Source organism: Solea solea, chromosome 13 (genome assembly GCF_958295425.1).
Source record: "Solea solea chromosome 13, fSolSol10.1, whole genome shotgun sequence".
Lineage (NCBI taxonomy): Eukaryota > Metazoa > Chordata > Actinopteri > Pleuronectiformes > Soleidae > Solea > Solea solea.
In genome coordinates this window covers 5,999,100-6,024,300 of record NC_081146.1, presented here as the reverse complement: position 1 = coordinate 6,024,300, position 25,201 = coordinate 5,999,100, and the positions used below count along the sequence as shown (strand labels likewise).

The 25,201-nt window shown below is 43.5% G+C and overlaps 1 protein-coding gene across 3 annotated transcripts in view; it reads right to left on the bottom strand.

Annotated features, from left to right (window-relative positions):
• Nucleotides 1–25,201, bottom strand: part of si:ch73-22o12.1 (nectin-2) — a 79,277-nt gene that overhangs the window by 39,283 nt on the left and 14,793 nt on the right. For all 3 annotated transcript variants that reach the window (XM_058647170.1, XM_058647171.1, XM_058647172.1), the window contains 5 exons: nucleotides 9,913–10,022; nucleotides 8,837–9,086; nucleotides 7,688–7,981; nucleotides 7,466–7,583; nucleotides 6,824–6,972 (listed from right to left, as the gene is read on the bottom strand). In XM_058647170.1, coding sequence (XP_058503153.1) covers nucleotides 6,824–6,972; nucleotides 7,466–7,583; nucleotides 7,688–7,981; nucleotides 8,837–9,086; nucleotides 9,913–10,022 — 921 coding nt within the window. The remainder of the gene's footprint in view (nucleotides 1–6,823; nucleotides 6,973–7,465; nucleotides 7,584–7,687; nucleotides 7,982–8,836; nucleotides 9,087–9,912; nucleotides 10,023–25,201) is intronic.

Sequence of the window (25,201 nt, the reverse complement as noted above, 5' to 3'; positions counted from 1 at the left end):
GATAGGGGTTGTGTTTAAGTGTTGAGGTGCGAGTACAGTCAGGTGTGTGTGTGTGTGTACTTGTATGTGTATATGTGTACTGAGCTTCCAGCTACATTGGCATTTCCTCCTCTTCCCTCAGAGCTGCTCCTGTCCACATTCCCACAGCCACAGCACAACAAAGTCTCAGCCACGTTGCCCCTTGTGTTGTCCTTGAACAGCAAAGGTCTGTCACAGGATCGCAACAAATCACAAGGTAGGCCGGGGGGAGAAAAGTTGCAGGACGCACACGCATGCACACACACTTTCTGCAGGAGTGGAAACGGGTGTGTGCAGGGGGCAAAACAGGTGGAGGCCATGCTGGGGAGGAGAATAATGATGGATTGTGGAAGGGAGGGTGGAAATTGGATGATGAAGAGGAGAAGTAGTAGGAGGAGGAGGAGGAGGAGGCAGGGGGTTGAGTGAGTGACAGTGTGACACAGCCGAATGACAAACTCCTCCTGGAAGCAATGAACAAAGAGCGGAGGGAGAGAACGGCACCACTCTTTGCTCGTGTGAACCACAGGCTCTGTTTGAGCACATGTCAGTCCAACATGTGTGACCATTTGCACTGCAGCACAACTGCACACGCATTCAAAGATCCCATTTTAACTTTATTGTAAATTAGACAATGCACACTGGCTAAGGAGGGAGTCAACACAAAACTAGGGCTCCTCCATGTGACACACAATTTCTGTTTATGTGTTCAAAAAAGCCTAGAGAGAGAGAGAGAGAGGTAGTAGTGTCTAAATCAGGGTTGGAAAAACATCCCATAGGACTAGTCACTCATATAGTGCTTTCTCTGAACTCACACTTCCCACTCCCTTAACATCTTTCTGCAGCAATATTAGAGCAGTATTTCAAAGCAGGTATTTGAACTCCAAAAGATACAACTTTCTTTGTCGAGAAGGCAAACAATAGTTAAGACTACGGCTTTGTATTGCTGAAATGTTTTAAATTCATCGTGGCAATTATTTTCAGTATCATTCTAAGGAATATAATCAAGTTAAGCATTTTCTTCTGGATCTCAAAACCAAGTATTTTCTCCAATGTGTCATTAGAAGACTTCTCAAATAAAAATGTTTGCAGCAATTCGAGATTTTGCCGAAATAAAACAGAGTCAAAAATCCGATCATAATGAAATCAATCACACAGATTGAATGCCAGCTATCAGTACATGGCACCAAAGACCAAAGTGTCAATCATGTCACTGGAAGCACTTCATTGCTGCTTTGGAAAGGTTTTTAATAATCAGGGTAGTCGCTCTGCACAGTTCCTGTGACCGTGTCACCCAGGTTGTCATCATCTCTGAACCTGGGGTAAAACACGTGTCCTAAAAGATCCAATCACGAGTGAGCAGCTCTAAATACATCCTTCCACACCTGGCATTAGAACACATCTCCACCCATGTAATGTGCATTCACTGTAATATGATGCATTTTGTATAAATACTATAAAACTCATTGAAGATCAAGTACACTCATTTAAATAGAAATGAGGATGGGTGCACTTAAGTTTGATTTAGACTAGAGGTGCTTTGAAATGTATCTTCTGTAGAGATTTAAAGCGTAGAGTAACTTTTAGAAGAGAGAAGAAAACCATAAAATGTACAAACGTGTATCAATGCCACTTTTTACAAGGTTTACAGCATTCAAGTGAGGCATATTCTATAGCTGACGTGAAAACACTATTTTTAGTTTACGCAACCATTTTATTCTCTTTAGATAATCTTGTATATTCAGAGGCCACAGCAGAAAAAAAGTCAAGGACCTCATGTTAGATTCTGAAGACTATTGCAGAAACATCAATGGAATGAAACAAAGAGTTACCTCTCACCTCACATATGAGCACATGAACTTCACAACACAACTACATAAAGAGTGGTGGTGAGCAAATAATTATTCTTTTTTTCATTATTATTCCTGTCCCTGTTTAATAGTGATCATGAACCTTCACTAAGCTGAACATCCTCTCAGTTGCTCCTGCTTTCCTTTCCACTCACTGCACATTCACGAGCTGCTGCAGAGGATTAACCAGCAGAAGCAGCAGTTCAAATCCCTGCCTAAATTTGAAAGTGGCAGTTCAGGCCAATTTTATTGTCATTCCCATCTGAAAGCCAGCCCCTCTTGTAAAGTGTACAGAGAGCTGAAAGAATTACTCTTGTAACACTGATTCCTGTCAAGACAGAATATGGTAGTCTGTTGCCGTCTACACCTGCGCTCTGCTCCTCGCTTCATTCCTGCCTCTCGACTCATTTACAAACGCCTTTTCTCCATCTCTGCCACCACCTCACCAGCTGTTGATTGCGTACACTCCATCTCCTCTAAATCCATTTCCTTTGTCATTTGTATTTCTGTCATATGTTACTTCTCTCTCCCCTACTGCGTTCTGCATCACTTTCAACATGTGCCTAGAGAAAAAATTAATAATTTCATGTGGGTACATTTTCCTCTTGCTTTCCTTTCAATTTCTTCCACCAGTCTCCCATGTGCGCTGCCTCTCTACCCTCGGATTTCCCCCAAAGCAGTGCTAATCACCACTGTTCACACATGAGAGTGGTAGCCAGCCCTCGGTGACCACTTGTAACAGGAACACAAGAAATGCATTATCGTCTCAGGCTCCTTGGAGCTCTGGCTCAGCCACCAATCTCTTTGCAAACTTGGAGATGGATAATGCTACACATAGTCATCACATCAAATGGAATTAAACTCAAATTGAAATGCAAATTCTGCCTAATTCCATCCACTTATTATGAATATGTTGCTTGAGACTGCACTTAAGTGTCTTTCTCAAAGACAGTGCTCAAAATCCATTTGTGAAGGATGATTCATGTTGTATTCTACACTTAAAAGAGACAACGCTTAAAAGATTCAACAGAGAGATGAAAAGGAGCCACCACTGACTCTCAGTACTGGGCCTACAGACCTACAGACATCCTCACAAAGCACCAGTGGAATTTGCCTCAATGGGTGGAAAAAAGGACATCCCATAAACCCATGCTGTTGGATGAGCCAGCAGAAAAAATACAATATGCATGCTTTGTGGATAAGGGGAGAATAAAAACAAACCAAAAACAAACATGAATAACTACCCGCACACAGACACCCCTCCCTCACTAGAAACACCATACTGTGAAAGACATGAAAAAGCATGTTCTGACGAAGTCACGTCCCGCACAACTGTGAGCTCCAAGTGACTGCAAGTAACGAGGGACTTGGAGCAGAAGTAACATGGACTGCAATCTCTGCAGTCGTTGTCCCCAAAAAGACATTAAAAAAAAAAAACCCTGAAAACATGCATGTGACATACAAACTCACAGACAAAGACATTACTGTTTACTGTAGGGCTGGGCTGCAACTAGACCTGATCTATGTAGTACTCTGTGTCAGCATGTGGGATGTGTGTATGCATGTGTTCAAGTGTGTGTGTGCATGCCCGTGCTAATGAGGGGCAGGCTGGAGGGAGACTCGACTCCATCAGACGCAGTAGAGGTAAGGGCCCAAGTCCCTTGTTCTAAACCTCTGTGCTAAGATGAGTTTTAAAAAAGGGAAAAAAAATGCAATTCAGAGAAAAATCTATTTTCTGTTGAACTGAACAGCCCTTCAGACCGTGCGGGGGATTCAAACAGGAACAGTTTACATTTTCAGGTTCTGCAGAGACAACCTCGTACGGAAGGATGGGCCAGGGGACGGAAGAAATCTGGGTTAGCTACACAGGAACCGCCCCTTGAGAGAAGCCTGGAATGAAGGCATGGATGGGAGGGATAGAGACTACTAAGCTGTGATTAAGGAAGAGCTACTGGTATTTAAGTGTTTAGCTTGGAGAGAGAGAGAGTGAGATGGCATGGACATGAGAGTGAGTGAGAGAGAGAGAGAATGCTGGGGGCAGGAGTCTCTTCTCCGAGTAGGGAGATCAGCACCAGACTTGCAGAGGCTGAAAGACAACCTGTGAGAGATAAGGAGGATGAGAGAGCATATGCTAACGGAGAGGATGAGTGATGCAATAAAAGAGAGCAAACTGCAGCAATAGATAGTGAGGGAGAGATAAATGGAATGGAGGAGAAAGGGAGAGCAAGTTAGGATACATTTGTGTGTGACTAAGCAGCAGGATCGAAGATGAGAGGCGGAGAGGCAAGGAGAAGAGAGGACATCCATCTCTCTCTGCCTCCAGGTGCACAGGACAAGACTGAGGGCAGAGGACACTCACAAACACCCACACACCAGTGCATGGATGTGTGTGTGTGTGTCCGTGTGTGTCATGCAGCTGTGGGGCAGAGGGGAGTGGGGGACCTGCTATGTAGCAGGTGCTGACCATTTCACGCCTGCCTGTCGTCCCTTCTTAGCCCTGTTTGTCTACACACATTCACATTAGCTTCCACTGCACCTCCATCTGGAGTCAGTCTCCGTCTTTTCTGCACTATGTTATGACTATTATGGCCTCTTTCAATTCACTTAAACCTGAGTTCACTCTCCCATTCCTCTGCTTTCTACAAACACCATTCAGCCCCAACACTTACTGGTTGCCTTGTTCACCTCTTATCTGCCAGTGAATTTTGCTCACATCTTATCTTCCTCCTCCGCCAGGGAGTAAGAGTGGAGCAGGATGGAGGGAGGAGGTAGTGGGCTGCGAGAGAACAAGACCAGATGGAGGAGGGACATGACAGTAGAAGGAAACAGTGGGACGTTTGAGACGGGAGGACAAGAAAGATGACCAGAAGAAGAGAGGACAGAAAAAAGGAAGAAAGAGGATGAAGAATACAAGGATACAAGGATACGAGGATACGAGGAGTGTAAATATAGGATAGAAGACAGGGTGAGAGAGTAAATGGAGGAGTGAGGAGAGCAGCAGCCAGAAGCTGAAGCAGCAGTGGGTGACTGATCCGCTCTGAGAGACTTGGAGATAGATGGACACACACGCTTTCCTGAGAGATACTGGAGGCCACTAGTTATGGAGCTAGGATACAGTGGCACAAAATTCCCATGGGAATTTCAAATGCCGTCCGCATCTGCTCCCTCCATCCGCACATATTCACACTCTCTCTCTATATCTCTCTATCTCCCAATATGAGGACATGCTAGCAACAATTTATCCAGGTGCACATTTACCGGCTTTTCATTTACCACCACCACCACCACCCTCCTCCTCCTCTTTCCGCTCTCTGGATCTTTGGATCGCCCAGCTCGTTGCGTGCGTGTAATACACAGCAGGGGATGGTGGCATCCTTTGAGCTGCAGAAGCCAGCAACAGTACAATGCAGCAGTACACAGTGGCCCCAGAGGAGCGGTGACGTATGCTGTGGCACTATAAGCAGCCAAGGGACTTGATGAAAAATGTGGAGAAAAAATAAAGAGAGACCAAGCTCAGGGGAAATAAAAAAGTAAATTAGGGCAAGTAAGAGCGGAGTGGCTTTTAAGATGGAGCCACCACAGATATACACTTTCCCCCATTATGAGCACGGCTTCCCTATGTCAGCATAAAATAACTTCCAGTTAGGTGCAGCCATGTGGCAGTGGAGTGGAAAGGCATGTATTTTGTATGAAATGCAGGAGTGAGGCCTGGTGAGGAGGCAGCTTAGGCATTTTCTGGAAACGAGACTGCGGTATCATTCAGGATGATTTAAGTCAGAAACATGTGCTTTAGTGCACGCAGACGTAAGATGTAAACGAATCTGCAAGCACACATACACAAGCAGACACAGTGTCTGGTCTCAGCCGAACCCAGGGCAACACTTTAATCCACTTGATTTTAAAGTTGGTGTCATTGTGAGTGGAATATATCACTTGTACTGATTGCTGGCTTCTCTTCAAGACAGCGACTCTAATGAACAGTGCTCATTTGCTTTGCTTTAGTCTCTCCTGTCATTAGTGATGGCCAAGGATACTGCTGAGAAACTACTCTGGCGCCTTTTTGATCATGAATATAGAGGAAGCGAAATGCTGTCTTCTTTTTTTTTTTGAAAAGACAAAATTTGAGAGAGGATAATTTATTCCATGTGCAATGCTCGCAATGCTCGCTACTACTAAGAACCTTGTTCAAATCTCTGCTTGGGGTACTGCACAGGAATACAGACTTTAATGACACAGTGTTAACATGTGAGCATGCAAAGACACACACAGAAGTCCCCTGCATTCTTAATACCAAACAAAGAAACACAGACGACAAGAAAACGGGAGAATACAGAAGTGTGTAAAAGTTCAAACTTACACAGCCAGTCGCACACACACACGCACACACACAATGGACAGAGCAGCTGGAACCTCTAACCCTAAACTAGACAGTCACAAGACCCAAGACAGTCCTCAGCAAAGAGAAAGTGTGTGTGTGCGTGTGTGATCATGTGGTGGAACATGGTACATCCCTGGGGAAAGATATGAGAGTGTAGCACATGAGAAAATGTGTAGCATGTGTGATGAACACGCATCGGTTCCAGTTCATCAGAACAGAGGGCGTAAAATGTTTTCATTTACAAACTAGAAGACGGTTTAGATGATGAATGAGACCCAGGTGAGTCTCAAGTGTGTTTTTCATATACACATGCTTTACTAACACATTCACTGTGTACAATTTATACACTTTATAATTCACCTAGACATTTGAAACTCATGAAAATCCGATTTAGACTTGACGACAGCAACAGTTCTTGCATGTCCAGGGCCAAGTCCAGAGAAAGACATCTGTTTGTAATCATTTTTTGTGTGTGACTAACTTGTTGTGTTTTAAACATATTTCTGAATGTTATCTGACCTACATCTTTGGAACCATGTATGTGTTGTGCGCTCTTCCTCTTTGTGTTCTTTCGACTCACCTCTGACTATGGCTGTGACCTGATCCCTGGTGGTCCCAATGCGGTTCTTGACCTCACAAACAAAAGTGGTGTTGACAGCCTCGTCCACCTTCAGTACCTTCAGCTCGTTGCCTTTGATCTGCACCGTGTCTGGCATCACTCCTGACATTCTGCATAACATATTTGCCAGGAGAGAGGAGAAAAGGGAGAAGGCAGAAAAAATAAAAATCAGTTTCCCCTTTCTTAAAAGGCAATTTTATTATCATAGAGTGGGGGGGTGGGGGTATGAAGAAAACTGCTGAATCAAGTCCAAAAATCACATCCTTTCTCTTTTTAAAGTTGGTCTTTTTGTCCATATTTTGTCACAGTTATGTTAGTGCCTGATAAAACTTGAAAAATACAAGACAGAGAAATAGAAAAAGATTGAGAGATTGGTATTTCTCATTATGCCCGGGGTAAATTGGAAGTCACAGAGTCTATTATAAGAAATTATACACCTATCTCTACAATCAGAGTTACAGGGTGGAAGTAGTAATACTAAAAGTACCTATCACAGCTCTAAAAACACTGTGGACCCGAATGCAGGGCATGAAAGGCAAAATGACAGACAAAGGGAAAAGAAGATGAGAAAACAAGAGAACATAAGGATGCGTTAATACTCACGTGTTCCATAGGATAGAAATTGGGACAGGGTTTCCAGTAGCTTGGCAAGTGAGCACCACATTTGTACGACCCACGTACCAATTATTGTCATAACCCACTATTGTCACCTGAGGGGCATCTGAGGGAAGAACAGATGAATGGCAGAAGGCAGGAGAACAAAAGCAATGAGTTTAATTAGTCACTCTGCAGTTAGAAAATGTGTTTGTGTGCATTTAGACTTACATTGAACTGCTAGTTTCAATGGGAAGCTTTCGGGTTTGGCCTGGGTCCTGTGTGCCACCACGCAGCTGATGTCTTTCCCGTTGTCTGCTGGAGTGGGAATCATGCGGTACTCTCCGCTCACCGTCACAGTGTTGTCATTACTAGTCTTTGACACCACTGTTCCATTACCAGTGGCTGCGGTCACCCAGGAGATCTTGGCAGCAGGGCGGCCGTCCATGGACTCACAGCGTGCTACAACGACCGGCTTAGTGCCTGCTTCCACTGTTACGACGGAGGCCGAGTTCTGAGGCTTAGCTGATGGATAGGTGGACAGATTGATGTAAGGATGGACCACGGACGGGAGAGAAAAGGACACAAAGTGGCAAAGAGAAGATTAAAGGATATAGCAATACACAAAATGGAAATAAGACAGCTGAGGGAAAAGATAATGTGTACCATTACTGATAAACAATTTGAGTCAACAGTCTGGCACAAACAAATCCAAAGGCTCAATCTCCAAACATCCTCTGTCCCCCACTCATCCCCCTTCTCTCCTCCTATTCTGGCTTTTCTTTTTCCAAAGCCTAACTTGATGAACAATGATGAGCAAACATACCCAAACACCAAATTGTCTTTCACTTCCCCTCCATATCTTGAACACTGACCAATGAAACACGATGTCTCTGACTGGTATAGAGCAATCCCATAAGCAAATTCTAGAATTCACTTAACGGTTTCTGTCACCCCCCCAACCCACCCCCCGCCCCATCCCACCCCTGCATCTCACTCCTTAAAACCCCCCCCCCAAACTGCCCTCTGTGTGGGATCAGAGGAGAGCAGGCTGGACAGAGGCTGATGGCAGGCATGACAAGCAGCTAGATCAATATAGAGCCTGAGGGGAGGCAGGGAGGCATGATGTGTCAAGAGAAAAGAGAACGCACCAGAGGCATTGGTGGCAGGCCAAGGTTAGACCAATGGTTCCATTGCATTAACAGGAACACAATTGATCTGACAATAACACTTAAAACAGCAATTAAGCCCAGATGGACACACTTTTAACCTAGATATTGCCTATGGGGGAGGGAGAGAGTTAAGAAGATAGGTGGGCATATGTAGTACTTTGCATTTATACAAACTATGAACAGATGACAGATGATATTGGTGACTTACCAAGCATAATAAGATTGGTGATGCCCTGCTCATTGCCAATTGGGTAGGTAGCATATTCGCAGACATACTTCCCCTCATCGGTCATCCTAACATCGCTTATCTGGATGGAAGGGCTGGCCACGTCTGGGGGACTGGGTGAGAAGCTGACTCTGCCCTTCATTGGTGAGAGAGGGTAGTTGGGTTCAAAGCTGGGGTGCAACACAGCGATGTTGATCCTTTCTCCTTCCTTCGGCTCATAGATCCATGTGACCTGTGGGGGAGCAGACACAGGGGGTCAGAGGCAAAGGTGCATGCAGTGACTGAGAAATGTGCCTCATTGGTCGTGCATTAATAAATGGAAACGTTTCGCTGTAAACTCCACAGGGCAGCGTAAACAACATTACAATTAAATAATTGAATATAGTATAAGGTATGAATATGGATGTGGGTTTTTTCAGAGCCAGTGCTCTTTCTCTCTCCACCGCTTGTCACAGAAACAAGTAGAATTGTGCACTCCCGACTTCATTGAAATGCAGCTAAGAAGTGCTTCTATTACCATATTTAATCCCCTAAAGCAAAAGGAAGCTTAGTATTGTTTGTTTGGCAAAGTAAAACATTAAGCCTAAATGTGATAAAAAAAAAATAAAAAACCATTAGTAGCCTTAGGATTATTTCTGTGGTCTATGATTTGTTAGATTAAAGTTTTAATGTGCCAAACAAACAAGGCACATGGACTTGTATTATCATTTTATTTGTTCTTATTCATCAGTTTCATACACCTGCAGAATCATGACGATGCATTGTTGACAAATACTGAAAACACCCATTTGTTTAGTAAAATAATAAACTGTGAATTCACTTAAGGGTCGATGTCTGTTCACTTCAACTGTGAAAGAAAATTGTAGTCCAAAGCAATTTCAGCAAATTATTTTATGTCAAGTCACTATAGTGAGCTGCAGTTTCAAGATAAAACTGACATTTGTATTGGAATTTCATATCACAAACCTAGTTACAAGTGTGGTGGTATTAAGAAAAAAAATCAAATACTAACAAAAAAAAGAATAAAAACAATAGCATCATGGGTGTGTGTATCTGACCATTGTGAGTTGAATCCCAGTGGCATCAGTGAAGGCACAGCGTAGGTTCACAGTCTGGCCAGGGTACGACAAAACCTCTGGCTCCACCTTCACTCGCTGACCCATCACTCCTAGAAGAAAAAATAAAGAAGGAATCATTAACATCTCTTGTTTTTTTATCTATTTTTTATTTACCAACTAGCAGGAGAAGAGACACAGAAAGGGAGCCGAGAATATGAGCAGATCCTGCTGATGATAAATGAGGACAGTATGGAAGTGTCGGGCACAACAGAGGACAACATTAGTGAACCCAGGCAAGTAGGCCAAGAGTCTGGTAACTCTCCATGACTGTGCATGTGTGGATGGAACTAAATATTAAAAGGAATCTGTGCTGCACTACAAAAAAAGGAGAAAAACCAGTCCTCTTTTGCACACAAATCATAAATCATCAGGATTGGTTATGCTGTTCAGTAGCCTGCCATTTGCTGTGCCAACACATTCCTGTGTAACAGTTAAGAGTCAAAATAAATACACTTTTCTTAGTGCGTTACGTCAGTGGGCGTGTGAGAGACATAAAGAGCAAAGGGAGATTTAGGAACAACAATCCGTCTGTATGTTTGTGTGTATGCAGATATGTGTGTGTGTGTGTGTGTGTGTGTGTGTAATCCAGGTGTCCACGAAAATGTAATTACTTGTATGAGTAAGCGGGCATTAGTGTATGTCAGCAAGATGGTTCCTGTTTTAAGTGAGAGGGGATTACCTGTGGAACTCCAAATGTCTGCAGCCACTGCTGCAGGTGCAGAAGTATGAATGTATGTGTGTGTGTGTGGGAAATGGTGTTTCATTGGTTGCGTGTGTAACCTGCTCATGCACACGCATCAGCAGGTTACACACATACAAGTGAACCAATGAAACACCATTTCCCCTAAAGACAAACAATTACTCGCAGAACTAGTTCCACCAGTCTGAGCCAAAGCTGTTGTGTTGAAACTAATATGATCTGGAGGGCTGATGGAATACAAACACACAAACACACACGTGAAACCAATATGAAAGGAGATAAGACCAAAGGGCAGTGTCGTCTCTACCTTTTGATCAGCAATAAACACCACACATTGGGCTCTCAGGGGCGACGTGAGATATCATTACAGAAGAAGAGAAGATGGCTGAATGAGCGAAAGACAGAGCGGGCAAGTCGAAGAAAAAAGGCTTTCCTAGAATAACACTGGTTCTCTCAAGACCAGCCCAATTTACAACCACAAAACAACCCCCTTGTAGCCACAGAGGAACCTCTGGACAACCACTGAGCTGCCTGTGGGAGCAGCAGAGAGACTTATATGGCAGGAAACAGGAACAGCTTGCTCACTGCCGCTCTTACACACAGCATAAATGACCATATCTGTGCAAGTAGAGACAAAAAGCACAAATTACATTTGTCACGCTCTTGGTGCATTATCTTGGAAATGTCTCGAGTCTTTGTTGTCGAGCTAACTACCTCCTGAACTCGTCTGATTAAGTAAAACATGTGCTTTGGTAACGGGAGCTGAAGACAAGCAGATAAACGATTAGTGAAACCGTTCATAACTTGACTTAGTCGGGGTGCATGGATGGAGTCAGTCAGCTCGACATGGCAGGTCCGTTGCTCAATGTGACACTGAAGTTACACACAAACACATGTACAGCTGTTGTGTGCCCAACATAATGTGGGGATCAGACACAGTTGACTGTCATTCTGAGGCGATAAGAGAAGAGCAAGGCAGGTCAAACTCCTGCCACAGCTCAGATGAGAGACTGACCGGGCTTATGAGACTCCATGCAGCCCCAGGGAAATGAATATTTCACACAAGACATACAGAGACGTGCACACCCTCATCCTCCATCATAGCTCCTAAACCCCTGCTCTGCAGTCTCTCAGATTCTGGGTTATTAGTCAGAGAAGGGAAAGTCATACACAATAGCACTGTTGAATTTGAAATAGTAACTGTCATCATAAATATTTAGAGAGTGTTGTGGACATTAAACAGGGGAGCGCAAGATGGGAGTTGGAGAGAATTAGGAGCTGAGGGAGTTCGAGGCAGAAGACAGTTCAAGGGTACAAGTGAGAAGAAGGGAGGAGCGTCCGAGAGAGAGGGGGAGAGAGAGGAGGAGAGAGAGGAGAGAGAGGAGAGAGAGAGAGAGGGGGAGAGAGAGAGAGAGAGAGAGAGAGAGAGAGAGAGAGAGAGAGAGAGAGAGAGAGAGAGAGAGAGAGAGAGAGAGAGAGAGAGAGAGAGAGAGAGAGAGAGAGAGAGAGAGAAGGTCGGAGGGGAGGAGAGTGAGAACAGAAGCCTGGTGTCACTGCTGCTCTACTTTAGCTCTGCTGCCTGCAGTTAACATACAAGAAACACCACCAAACCGAAAAGGCACACAAAACGACAACTGCATGCACAACATTACTGCCCTCTTTAACACTGTCAAGTAGTCAAATGTCACCATCCTAAGTCCTGTCACCTATGATTACATCTTTACCACCCACATGATGTGCAAACACACACACACACACACACACACACACAATACTGATGGCACTGCGACAGCCCTGCCATATTAACAAAGTCCTCTCTGATCCCCAGCCTGGTCACACTGACATTTCCATATTTCCCACCATTCATCTGTGAAGAGAAAAATGAATGTGGAAGGAAAGGAAAGGAAAGGAAAGGAAAGGAAAGGAAAGGAAACTAGAGACAGCCTACGAATGCTAAAGTGATGGAGGACGAGTGCAGAGGATGAGGAGTCGGGGAGGTGAAGTGCAAAGAAAGTGGGGATGAAAGGGTGTGAAGAGAAATCAGTGCCAAGAATAGAGAATGAAGGGGGGAGCAAAAAGACAAAGTGATGAGAAAAGAGGAGAGGAGGATGATTTTGAAGGGGAGACAGTCGGAGCTATAAACAACGTTAACAGAAGACAGCTGAGGGACAAAAGAGACACATATGAGAAAGGGAAGTTACAGTAAGAGAGGGAGTAAGTGGTGGGGGGGAAAAAGGCCAAGCGAGAGAAGCAATGGGAGAAACTAAAAATGGAGAGGTGGAGGGGGAGGTGAGTACAGGTAGCGAGAAACAGAGCGAGGAGAGGCAGATGAGAGGAGGGAGCTTTGCAACAGCGAGACACAGGGTAGTCTCCACACCTGACCTAGTGAGAAACAGTGAGTCTGTTAACAGAGGGGGAGAGAGAGAGAGAGCGACAGAGAAGAGAGAGAGCATGAATGAGTGAAGAGGAACAAGAGAGCAAGCCAAAAAATATACTCAAAATCCTAATTTTCTCTACAGACCATTTGCGCCAGCAGCAGCTTAAAAACTGAACATACGCTTATCAACCTGTGTCTAACGGCCTCGCTGCATCGCTGGCTCACTCTGACACCTGATGGCAGTCATGTCCTCTGCCTGATCCCCACTATGTATGGTGGAGAAAAACGCGTGTCAGGGGAACATGGAGTGCAGGCCATCACCTAAAATATCTAATAGCCTTCAGAGCTCACTGAGTCTGCAATTTCATCACACACGAGGCAATGTACTGTCAGGTGAAGCCGAGCCCTCATTCTCCACATTCTTCAAGATTGCCTCCTTGTAGTCCATATTGTGTGTGTGTGTGTGTGTGTGTGTGTAAGAGAGAAACTATGTGGGTGTGTTTTGCTTTGGCCTTTCCAACACACTGCCGTCTAAATAAGCATTCTGCACTTTCATTATTCTTCCAAGTCTGTGAGAATTTCACCATTTCCATTACCGCCTTGTTGTTGTTGTTGTTGTGCCCACCCTCTTCACTCTTAAAGAATAATAGCTTTGATAGAGGCAGTACACAGTGCTGAATGGAGCGTCACCATTGTGTCGTGATGGAATCTGTCTCGTATTCTTTTTCCCTGACTTCTCTGACTTGGACATTATTTTCTTTCATGAGAATTTTAATGATTCCCAGTCTGCCTTTCAAACTCACAGACTTGACATACCACAATCTGGACCCAAGGGCAGCACTTGAGGTGTGTTTTCCCCACAGGAAAAGGCACATTCTGGGCTGCTTTCTCAGTTTAAGAGCATTTGAGTCCTGAAAAACATGATGCAGTTAGTGAGTTGTTTCTCTCTCTCTATCCCTGCACTGCAGTATATAAGTGTGCAGTGTCACACAACCAGAACGGGGGATCACAGATGGAATAGAAGTAGTTTATTTTGAAATGATAACATTTTAGATTGATATTTCATGATGATCAACGATTTTTTTCATACATGTATTAGGCCAAGCAATAGCCCATCACTGATAAAAGTGCAGTTTATCTTTAACTCCACCATGGTTAATATCATAGCAGAATGGTTCGACAAATTTGTGCAGTAAGAGAGAAAAAGATATTGCAACAGCCCAACCCTCAGAGTTTTTGTTCAAGTTCACTTTGGACTGCAAGCTGCCATGATGGTCTTTGTTATCACATGGTCATTCATTTATTTTCTACTGCTTTATTCTCCAATCCCAGCTGACATGTGGCAAAAGGCAGGGTACACCCTGAACTCATGTTTTTGTTCAATGCAGCTTGTAGGTCCAAGTCCAAGACCCATGTTGTGTCACTTTCTGCTCAAGCAAATGGAGTTAAATGAAACAGAAAGGTGCCAACTTTTAGCTTGAAGTGTTAGAGCACTTACTCTGATACTGCTCGCCACAGGTGTGTGACTTAATATTAACAGCAGGAATCGGTAGTCAGAACAATGATGGGGTTACAATTCCTACACTGTCTACTAACTAATATGAATATGAACACCGAATTGAAGCTGGCAGTCAGGATTTCACCCTCATAATACATTTAAATTCATTGTCCTAGTATAAAGAGCCATCATAACAAAAAACTTAAGGCAATCATTTTTTGCTAAATTGTTAATGCCTCTTGGAGAGCAAAAGCTTTTTCCTTTTCCCTAAATCTTTAATACGTTCCCTTTATGGCTCTAGATAGTGTAATACTGCAGCTTTTGTTACTGATGTAACTGTAATTTTCACAGGGTTGTGCACAGTAAATTTGTCCCCCAGGGTCAGACTACCGTTTTGTGGAAACTTAGGGATGACATTCACTGGAAATGACCTGAACTGAGACGTGACGACGACAGGGTGCTGCATCATGACACGTCCCCCAACAACAGGTGGGAAAGATTTGGCCTGATAGTGTGTTAGCATGCAGCATTTCATCAGGACATTATTACCTTACAGTTTTGAAATGATTTGCCAAACTCCAGTTCCAGTTCTTCAACAGCTTCATAAAATGCAGATGTTATCTAAAGTTCTGCTCAACTTTTCTAACCCATTTAGCTGCAACTGTTGTCGTTCTAAAGGTGACAGACAACAAACTTTTATTAAGATTAAACTCACTTGTCTGAAAACAGCTAATAATAATGGATGTTAGCGCATAATATATAACATTGGAATAATATTGTTATTTCATGGGTGACCAAGACTTTCATGGTAATGCATTTATGATAATTCAAAAAAACCAATGCAGCATTTGAATACTGATTTGGACCTTGATTACCATGACAACAGTCAAAGCTAGAAAGCATTTGGAAGAGCCAAGTGTGACTTTAGCTTTACTGTGACTGAACCAAAACAGTGACATTGCTGTGGCTGCATGTCATGTTAAAGTGCCTCTGGTCTGTACTATTAGCGGTTATCAGCTGGAGTCTGGAACAGCATCAACCTAAACCTGCCGCCTGCTGCTGCCGCTGTCGCCGCTGTCGCCGCTGCTACCCGACACCGTTTCAGCACTGGTTTCTCTGACCTTGACACACACACATGGACACACACTCCTACAATGAACGTGCACACGCTGTGCATGCATACACACATCTAGACGTGGATACTTAGGTATGCAGGGAGCAGAGTGGGAATGCAGCTTAGCTTTGACAGGCGAGGCACTTTGACAAGCCAAGAATAAAACTAGGAAATGAAGACTTGCGATGTGTTGTCTTCACATTGGCCTTTTCACTGGACTCTCATTGAGACCTAATCGATAGCACATGAGAAAGCTACATTTAGACACAGCTACTGTCCATTATGGACTTCTCCTGTGACATTCTATTATAATCCTTTCATGCTGTAAGCTTTACTAACGGATGCAACTGGGTCAAAAGCACATGGGTTTGCTAAAGCAGTGCAGTCCAAAGACTTCAAAGCTATCACATGATATATGCACACCAAAAAAGAAAGAAATCACCATGGGTGTTTAATTCACTGAGAAATATGACAAAGAAACACAGTGGTTGGTGTTACAGCCAAGTTGCATGTAGGAGACAGCAGGTAAAAACCACAATCCTGTGATGCAACAGGAGCAGATGAATAAAAGGTGCCAGAAAAAAGGGGGTGCTACATTTCACTTTGTTCACAGTGACATGATGAAATATATGATAACTGACTCTGAAGACAGTGTGGAAAGAAAAGGGGCATAGACACACGGGCAGAAAGCAGAAATGAAAGGTAACAGAAGGGGAGAGAAGGAGAAAAGGAGGTTTGGAAGGAGGGACACAGCGAGGCTTCAAAGAAGGCAAGAAGAAGTGAACAGCTGGAGGAGAAATCTGCACAGGGAGGTCTGTGTGTGTGTGTGTGTGTGTGTGTGTGTGTGTGTTTAATAAGTGTGTGTGTGTTTGTGTATACACATGCATCTGTACACTGATGCATATTCTTATTTCTTTGCCTGTTTATAACAAACAAGCCCTAGGACCTAAGCGAAAATATCATTTGGAAAAATAAGCATTTGCCAATTCACTTAAATGTATCATCTTAATAATAAAAAAAAAACCCAGGGGGGAAGTTTAAAAACCTTTCAAATATGACATTTCAGACTTTCAAAATAAATAAACGTGTGCCCATCAGCTGGAAATGCCACAACCCCTTGCATCCAAATCTGGGTCACAACCTCAGCCGTGCCGTGACACGAAACACTGTGTGATGTGTTGGAAACGGGCAAATACCCAACTAGGCATGGATGGAACAGTGGTGGTATGATAACATTTCGCAAACATATCAGGGGATTACAATATTACTATTACAGCTCAAAAATATCTCACCCTTTTTAGACATCATACCATCAAATAAAATCTGCTCACACAAGAATCACACAACTTGAGTGATTCCTGATCAGCTCATACCTCAGGCACGATATGACAGGACATTTTAATGCTTTTAATACCTCGACTTTGAGAAACCTCAGCCCATGTCTTTTCACAATGGAATCTGCCAGCCATTTAACGGCCACAGCCCTGACACGACATTACCTTCACAATAGCTATGCATACATCTCTCTGTGGACCTCTCTTGCTCTTTCCTCCTCTATCTTCCATTCTCAGTTATGTACAAAGAATATTGCCAGTTTAGTGAGCTTCGCTGGTCAAACAGGTCAGAAAACATCAAAATCATGTTTGTCTGAGAGGAACTGGAAAAGTGGAAGAGATCCATCAGACATGGAGCTTTTTCTGTTTTCTGTTTTGCTGTACCTCTCAACAGGATGAAACCAACACCCTCACAACATGCAAAACATACTTAATCATTTAGTATCTGCCAAGCAAAGGGAAAACCATGCGTAAAAACAAAACATCTGCAAATGTACAGCTGTTGGGTAAAGCATAACCACATTAAGGCAGTCAGTCACAGGAACACAAGATTGTACACGCATAGGATGAAGAGGTACACTTTTCTCCAGTGGGTGAATAATTCATCCCCGGGTAAGAAAGACAGCAGTGAGCACTCCTCTTCCTCCTCCTCCTCCTCTCATCTCTTCATTATTGATAGACACCAACATCTACACTGTACCTGACCCAGGAGAGAGGGAGGAAAGAGAGCGAATGTGGGAAGGAGACACAAAAGAGACAGCAACAAAGTGTGGCCGACAACATGAAGAAATACAGCCGCCGTGTAAAGGAGATGTGTATAAAGCACCAAACACAAAAAGAAAACAGCCGAGGCTATAAGGCACAAGTGCAGTTTTATGGCATTGCAAGTATTATTCTAGCATCGGGTCTGTTAGGCTCAGTAAAGTCTCACTTGTAAGAGGTAGTTTATTGTGGCCAGAGTGGACACAGCTCTCCAGAGCCAAACAAATAACTGCTGCTTCTATACCTCCTTCCTACTGCCATTGCTCCAACCCACTGAATAAGTGACTGAATAACTTACTGGTTGGATGGCAGACAGACACCGAGCTTCCCTGCGGCTCCTGGCTCGGGCACTGCACATCATTCTACTTCCACTGCTCTTGCCGTCTCCCGGCATAGCTCACTTTCTTCCCCCGCCCCTCCTCCATGACATAGTCCTGTCCTGTCTTTTCATTTTGGAATAAATCCTTTTCATCCCTGGAGCTCATTCTGCTTTTCCTTGACTAGTTTTACTGTGCTAGTTCTTTTTCTGTCTGACTTCTGTGTTCTAGCTCTGTGTGCCATCAGTCTTATGGGAGTTGTAAAGGACCTGCTATTTTAGCCCTGCATGTAATATTACTACTCACTTTTCTGCATTCAGTGCATAAAATGTAAATCTGAGGTTTTAGGGCATTTTTGGGACAGGTCTTCAGGTCAGTGTCTGAGAAATATCTTGATCTAAAGTAACAAATATTATTCAGATGAAGACTTTCCCCTCTTTATCAGGTCTAGCAGGATGCTTGTCCAAAAAAAAAGGCCCAGACACCATTCTCTGAATGACTTGTGTGTCAGAATGGAAGTGTGAGCGTGCAGGCACATCCACTGTCTGGCAGCATCTCACTTCGGAAATAGCCAAGATTTAAAGGATCAAGCCAAAGTGCAAGGTACATGTGCAAGTACCCAACACGGAATGTGTGCGTTTGTCGATCTCTTTATGCATAATTTTGTGTGTACACACACAGCCGCCTCACACTGTGTCAGTTGTTAACATAATGTGATTATGCGTCCTATTTTCACCTCCAGAACAACACTTGGATGTGAGCGTCTACCAAGGTGTCAGAGAAGATATTTCAGGCTGGGTGTGATCCTTTCCCAGAATTAAAATCTGAAAAGCCTCTAAAAGTGAGAGGAATTCCATGGCAACCCCACCCTCAGACCCAAACACAGCTGCGTTTTCCGGTGCTATGTTTCTGGCCAGCATTCACCTTAATGTCACCTTGGGGAGGGCTCAATTTCCCAGCTGCACTTCCCACAGTGTCACTCAGCTCACTACAGATGAGCCCATTGGTCAACAACATTGTCAACATGCACCTCATTCACAGCTGAGAGGGTGAGAGACTGATCCAATTTATACTGCACATTAAAAGGATTAAAATGTAGCGCTGTGATATGAGGGAGACGGCTATTAGCACGGTTAGTCTGTCAGGAGGATCACACAGCATGTTACCAAATCAATGCCAGCCATATGGAAGACAGAAGGTCAGGCACCACAGGCAAACAAACAAGGAGGAGTATACCAATATTATGATGAACCAATGACTGTGTTCATCGACAACATCCAGCTGGATTGAATTACCGATGGGAAGTCATCATTGCAGGCAGTCTGCAGGGAAAGATTTGAGAGGACAGAAAGTTGGATTGCAAGATTCAACACCACACTTATAATTAAAATAACCTTGAATAATAAGTGCACTACCATCGGACAAGGAAAGGTCTGCAACCGATAAGTCTCCCTGTATTTTGAAAATATAATTAGGGCAATCTAAAGCTTTTCTATTTAATATTTTTGCACAAAGACAAATGAGCTCTTCAGTGACAGGAAAGGTGCAACAATTACTAAACATTAGATAAGTAAGATCTGGCAAAACAGAACAAAACCATAGGAATGGGAGACAATAGATAACTGAAGCAATTAAGGCAGCACAAAAGCATGCTTTGTCTATAAGACCAACTGCATTGTATGCATCAGAGTTCCATTCCCGTATGGGTGCTAGGAGCTGGGAGGGAGGAGGTGAGCAGTCCATTGTCTTCCAGCCTCAACAGGAAGCAGGTAAGATGAAACTTAGTACTTCAACACATGCCTTCTATCGTGTGTCCATAACGGACAAGGGTAAAAGTGATACTGAGGAGGGAGAATATGAACAGAGCCAAAAAAAAAGGAAAAGAGAAAGATGGAGAGGACTGCAGTCACTATAGCGTACAATGGAACAGTCATAAATTACAAGGTCGTATGAGGAGTTGGCACTCGGGGTCACTCTCTGCTATTTTTCCATTTCTTCCTTTTATACTAAATGTTAAGATCAACTTTGATTATTCTATGAAGGACAGTCACTATGACAGCTTGTATAAGAATATTTTTGTATTGTTTTGATGGATGAACAACAGGACACAACAGGAGACAGACCAAAAGAGAAGGGTGGCATAACTGGATATTTTCTCTGAACAAAAAAAAAACACTTTAAAAGCACAACTTACCAATAAATAAATGAAAGAAAAAACCATAAGGCCAGAGGATATGAAAAGCATAGAAAAATACATTCTTAAAAGCAGGAAAGCATAAAAACCAGTGGCAGCAGTGAAAAAAAAAAATCCCTCACATAAAGAGACTCATTATATGCACCATTTTCCTTAGAATTTGCTGGTCACATAGGAATCCAAGTCCCTGTGCGTTTCAGTCCAATTAACAAGATTCTCCAGCATTAACAGAGTGAGACTACATGACAATAAACTTTAATAAAAAAAAAAGAGTGTGAACAATACACAGGCTGTTCACTCCTTTAGTGATTAAGATATGAAACCTGCAAATTAAAAATACAAGGTCAAGGGGACTTCAGAAGAGACTGATAAACATTACTAAGGATATATGTGCTGATCCATTTGCAATAAATACACTCTTAATTGTCATTTACCTTATTTAATTATCAAACACTGTCAAAAAATCCTATTAATTTGTGGGTTTTTTGTGATTTATCTACAGAAAATGTTGTTTAATTTAATTGCCAATTAATTGTATTGATTGCTCCAAAGCAAACACCAAATATTTGTTAATCCTGGCTTGTAAACTCTGAAGATAGCATATGCTGAATTTATATAACATATGTGATCCTAACTTTTAGGTTTTTTGGAGCATTTTTAATTTAAAGACAGCACGCTTGGCTTTGGGGTATTTTCACTACAGAATCTGTTGAATCAATGATGTGAAACCACTATGGTACAGTTCTATATCTTCCTTGGTGTTATAACATTAAAGTATTGATTTAAAAAAATAGATAAATAAATACAACACAGCATCCACAGATGTCAACATACAGGTAAAAAACACAGGAAATAGAAAATCTGTCTTCAATCTGTCATTGAAGAAAAATAATAGAAACAATGACGTTACTTATTGAGACTGATTAAAATAAAATACACAAATGAAGTACAGTCATCCTTGTGGGTGTGACAATAATCATATGGTTAGGGCTCATACCACAACTCTGAATCGTCAACTGTTATCCTCAAAACCTTTCCTTCCGCTCTGATGCAATCTCAGTTTTTAAGCATAGTTTTGTGTACATATTATGGCTTTTTACCTTTACCTAAAAAATAAACAACCTTTCTTCTTATAAGATAAAGGGGGACATGAAGAATAGCAGAAAGTGTCTTATCTAGCAGTTTTATATTGTTGATACAACAAGACCAAATGTTTGAAGCACGTTTACCTGTCAGAAAGGATAAAAGCGGTGGATCAAGTTTCACCTCCATCAGTCTGAACCAGTGTTTTTTTTAGACTGTAAAGGCTCGACAGTGACAATGATGCTACAATTGATCCGACTCTCAGAAGATTGAAGCCGCTTCCCACAGATGATGAGGAAGAGCACAACAACACACACACACAAGTTGCTGGTGCTGTCCCCTGTCAAGTCGTTATTACACGGGGTTGCCGACGCCTTTGTTTACCATCTACTCCCTTAAGGCAGAGTGACAGAGAGAGGATTGGGAAGTGAGGGATGGATAGATGACAGTATGAACAGACATGCTCCAGTGGCCAGCTTCAAGGACAGACAGGCCCTTCAATATCAGCCTCCGTGTAATTAGACAGTGCTCCGTCATGCACCAAAGAATTGCTCTTATTTGTGTCATATTACACGCAGCATGAATATTCCCCACTGTGCCTGGCCACTGAGACCTAATGCAAAACAGGTAGCAAAGGGGGATTTGCTGAAATCTAATTACATTGATAATTTGCCCATCTTTAGCTGTAATCACTCAGGTTTAAGTTAAGTAAATCCACTTCGCAGCTAACCTCCCACACCCAGTGTTGCTGTTGTAAGCACTGTAACATCTGGTTTTTCGGGGGAATTCCATTGACAGAGTGAACCTCTCCAAGTGAAAGTAAACAACGTTCCTGGTATGCAGTAGTGACATATTAACAGCCGCAATCTTTCGACTGAAGTGTTGCATTCTTTGGTTTTGAACACTGCAGCTCACGGGTGTTTATGACGCTGTCTGCTTGTGCATGACACAGTGCGTCTCTGAAGCCACCTGCAGCTTCTCTGAAAAGCCAGGGAATAATCTGCCGCTGTGTGTACAACTTGTGTCCCTCTTTTTCTGTCTTTGTGTGTGTTCGGTGCAACTCGCGGCACAGGCAGCCTTTTCTTGACAACCAGGGAGAGGAGCGAGGCAGATCAAACACAAGCCAACTAATCACAGACGCCAGCTAATTAGCAGGGTCCTCAGAGGAGAACCGGGAAAGAGCGATGATTCCCTCTTGTGAATTTCCCAACCATGCTGTACTGTGTGCCACCATGAAAACTTACTGGTCTCAGAAAGGAGAGACCAGAGAGGGTAAAGTGCATAGAGCCAACAGTGATCTGGCCTTGTCGTAATCTTTTCATCTCAAAGTGCAGGGGCAAAGTGGCGTTCAATATCAGTGTTATCAGTGTTTCACTCATGAGCACAAGAGACACACAAACACTGTCAGTGCCACAAACACACTGCAAAGTTTTATCTCCACATCCTCAAATTAGACTGCTCATAAAGTTTCCCATTAAGGGATTTCTGTGATTAAATCCCAAGCGCAGTGATATTCCGGGATTCAGAGCAGAGCACAGGTTGATGTTTCTGTGCACGGGCACTGACTGCTGATTAACAAGCGGATCTACCACGCTGATCCCAGATTTCCAACAGATCAGAGGCTGAGCAGCAGCAACCAATTACAGATGTGACACGCACATGCGCGCTTATGCGCACATTTGGCCGCCTGCCACACAGATGCAACCACATGCCTATCCAGAAACAGATTTCTCTGGGCTGAAGTCATCACAATGATGTGAACCCTCCCCTCCTACTCCATCTCGTATCCTGCTTCTCTCTAATCTTAGACGAGAGGGCACCTGTCAGAGGATGCTCTGTTTACCAGCCAACCCTCACAGAGATGGAGTCAAAGAGACACTGAGTGAGCAAATGCACATAGAGACAGAGAGAGAGAGAGAGAGAGAGAGAGAGAGAGAGAGAGAGAGAGAGAGAGAGAGAGAGAGAGAGAGAGAGAGAGAGCAATAATGATTCTAACAAGGCTATCTGAAGAAGTGCAGGCCACTCATGGGAATTAGCCCAAATAAAACCCACTTAATCATTCTTCATGTGCCCAAGTCACATTTTGTCTCCGAACATCTTATTGACGCTCTGGGCCGGGCTCTGAATGACAGCATGTAACGGCGAAGATAAACAATAACCCATGCAAACACGTATTTGTAATGAAAGACACACAATAATTTGCCCTGATTTATGGAGGAACAATGCCCTCCCTCTGCCCTCTCCCAAACTGCCATCAATGGCCAGAATTTGAATACATGATTACAGTGTGACAGTTAGCATTTGTGAGCGCATAATACACACATGCTCCAGACAAAAATCTCTATATGGTTTGAACAAATATGCAACAAATTAGTGAGGCTGGCCAGAGATGACAAGAGATCCAACAATAAAAAACATGCTCACCAATTTACAGTTAAGCAATGAGCAGGGAACAAAAAGGCATGTGGATAAATAAGAACATAAAAACACTGGAGAGGTGGCAATGAGAGATATGAGAGGGAGGTTGGGCTGCAGAGCAACAGCTGCTGAGCATCACATCTGCTCCAAGTGGAGTCATCAGCAAACAGACAGACTGGAACCGACCCACTGAGGCAAGCCCCAGGGAGAGCCAAAGATGGACAGAGGAAGTGTAGAAAGGGAGGAGGGGGTGATATGAGAGCGATACAATTAAAGAGATAGATGGTGGAGGGAAAGGAAGAGAAAACCAGAGATGGTAGAGCACAGAAGCAGAAAGAGCATCTGCAACCTGTTACTGTTTCTGCAAATGGAGGTGATGGAATAGGGTGGGGCAGGTTGGAAGACGGCTTTGCATGAACAGGAAATCCACTCCACTCACTTGTTGTCCTTTTATTTCCATCCCTTTTAACCACCCCATTCTCACCCCTTCCCGAATACCCTTCCTCCATCTCTTGCCTTCTTTCTTTTCAGTGAGACTGACAGAACAAGAGAAGCCTGTGAGAGTAAAGATGAAAGGCCTGTGAGGGAGGTGTGTGCATGTGCGTGTGTGTGTGTGTGTGTGTGTGTGTGTGTGTGTGTGTGTGAGGGCGAGAGAGAGTGAGATGAATGAATGACCCCTCTTATCCCTCATCCCCACTGGAGCTGTCGTGCCCTAACACAATGGTAAAAAAATAAGAAGCATACATCCAACACAACGGGGCGGTGTGAAGGTCACGCTGCGGCATGCGTGTTAGCCGTGTATGTGTGCTTTACGTTTCCACGTCTATTCACACAATGTTCCCACAGTAGAAAATTAGACACATCGAACATTGGTCTAACAAGGCTGCCTCAGCATGAACATCATCTTCTGCCCAGCTTCATATCCTGCAGTCTACACCTCCAGCCTGTGGAGAGGCTTCCTGAGGAGAGGTAAGAACTCTGAGAAGTACACATTGTTCATTCATGATAACAGCCACTGGCAGCGAGGGCAACCCCCGTAGCAGAGTAAGCAATGTCATTTGGCAGCAAATGAAGGGGAAAGATCACAGCAGTTTGTGCTAGTGTCGATTCCAGGTCTCACAGCAAGTGCTAACGTTGCTTAGACTGGGTGCAGGACAAAGCTCAATTTGTGTCCATGTCTCTACATGGTGGAATAAACATGGCTGCTGCTTCACAGTTTCCTTTAGATTGTCGTCTCCTTTCCTCTCATCTCCCCCCCCTCCTCTTGCCACCCCTGCTGCCTAAAAGAACAATCTACTGACACAGCAAGCCCCTTCCAAAATATTTACTCACTCAGTATTGGCTGAATACAAAGGCCATTCTTTTACTCTCTCTGATGTCTAACACTCAAACAAACCATGGACTCACAGGCCCACGCTGACAGCACCTGCTC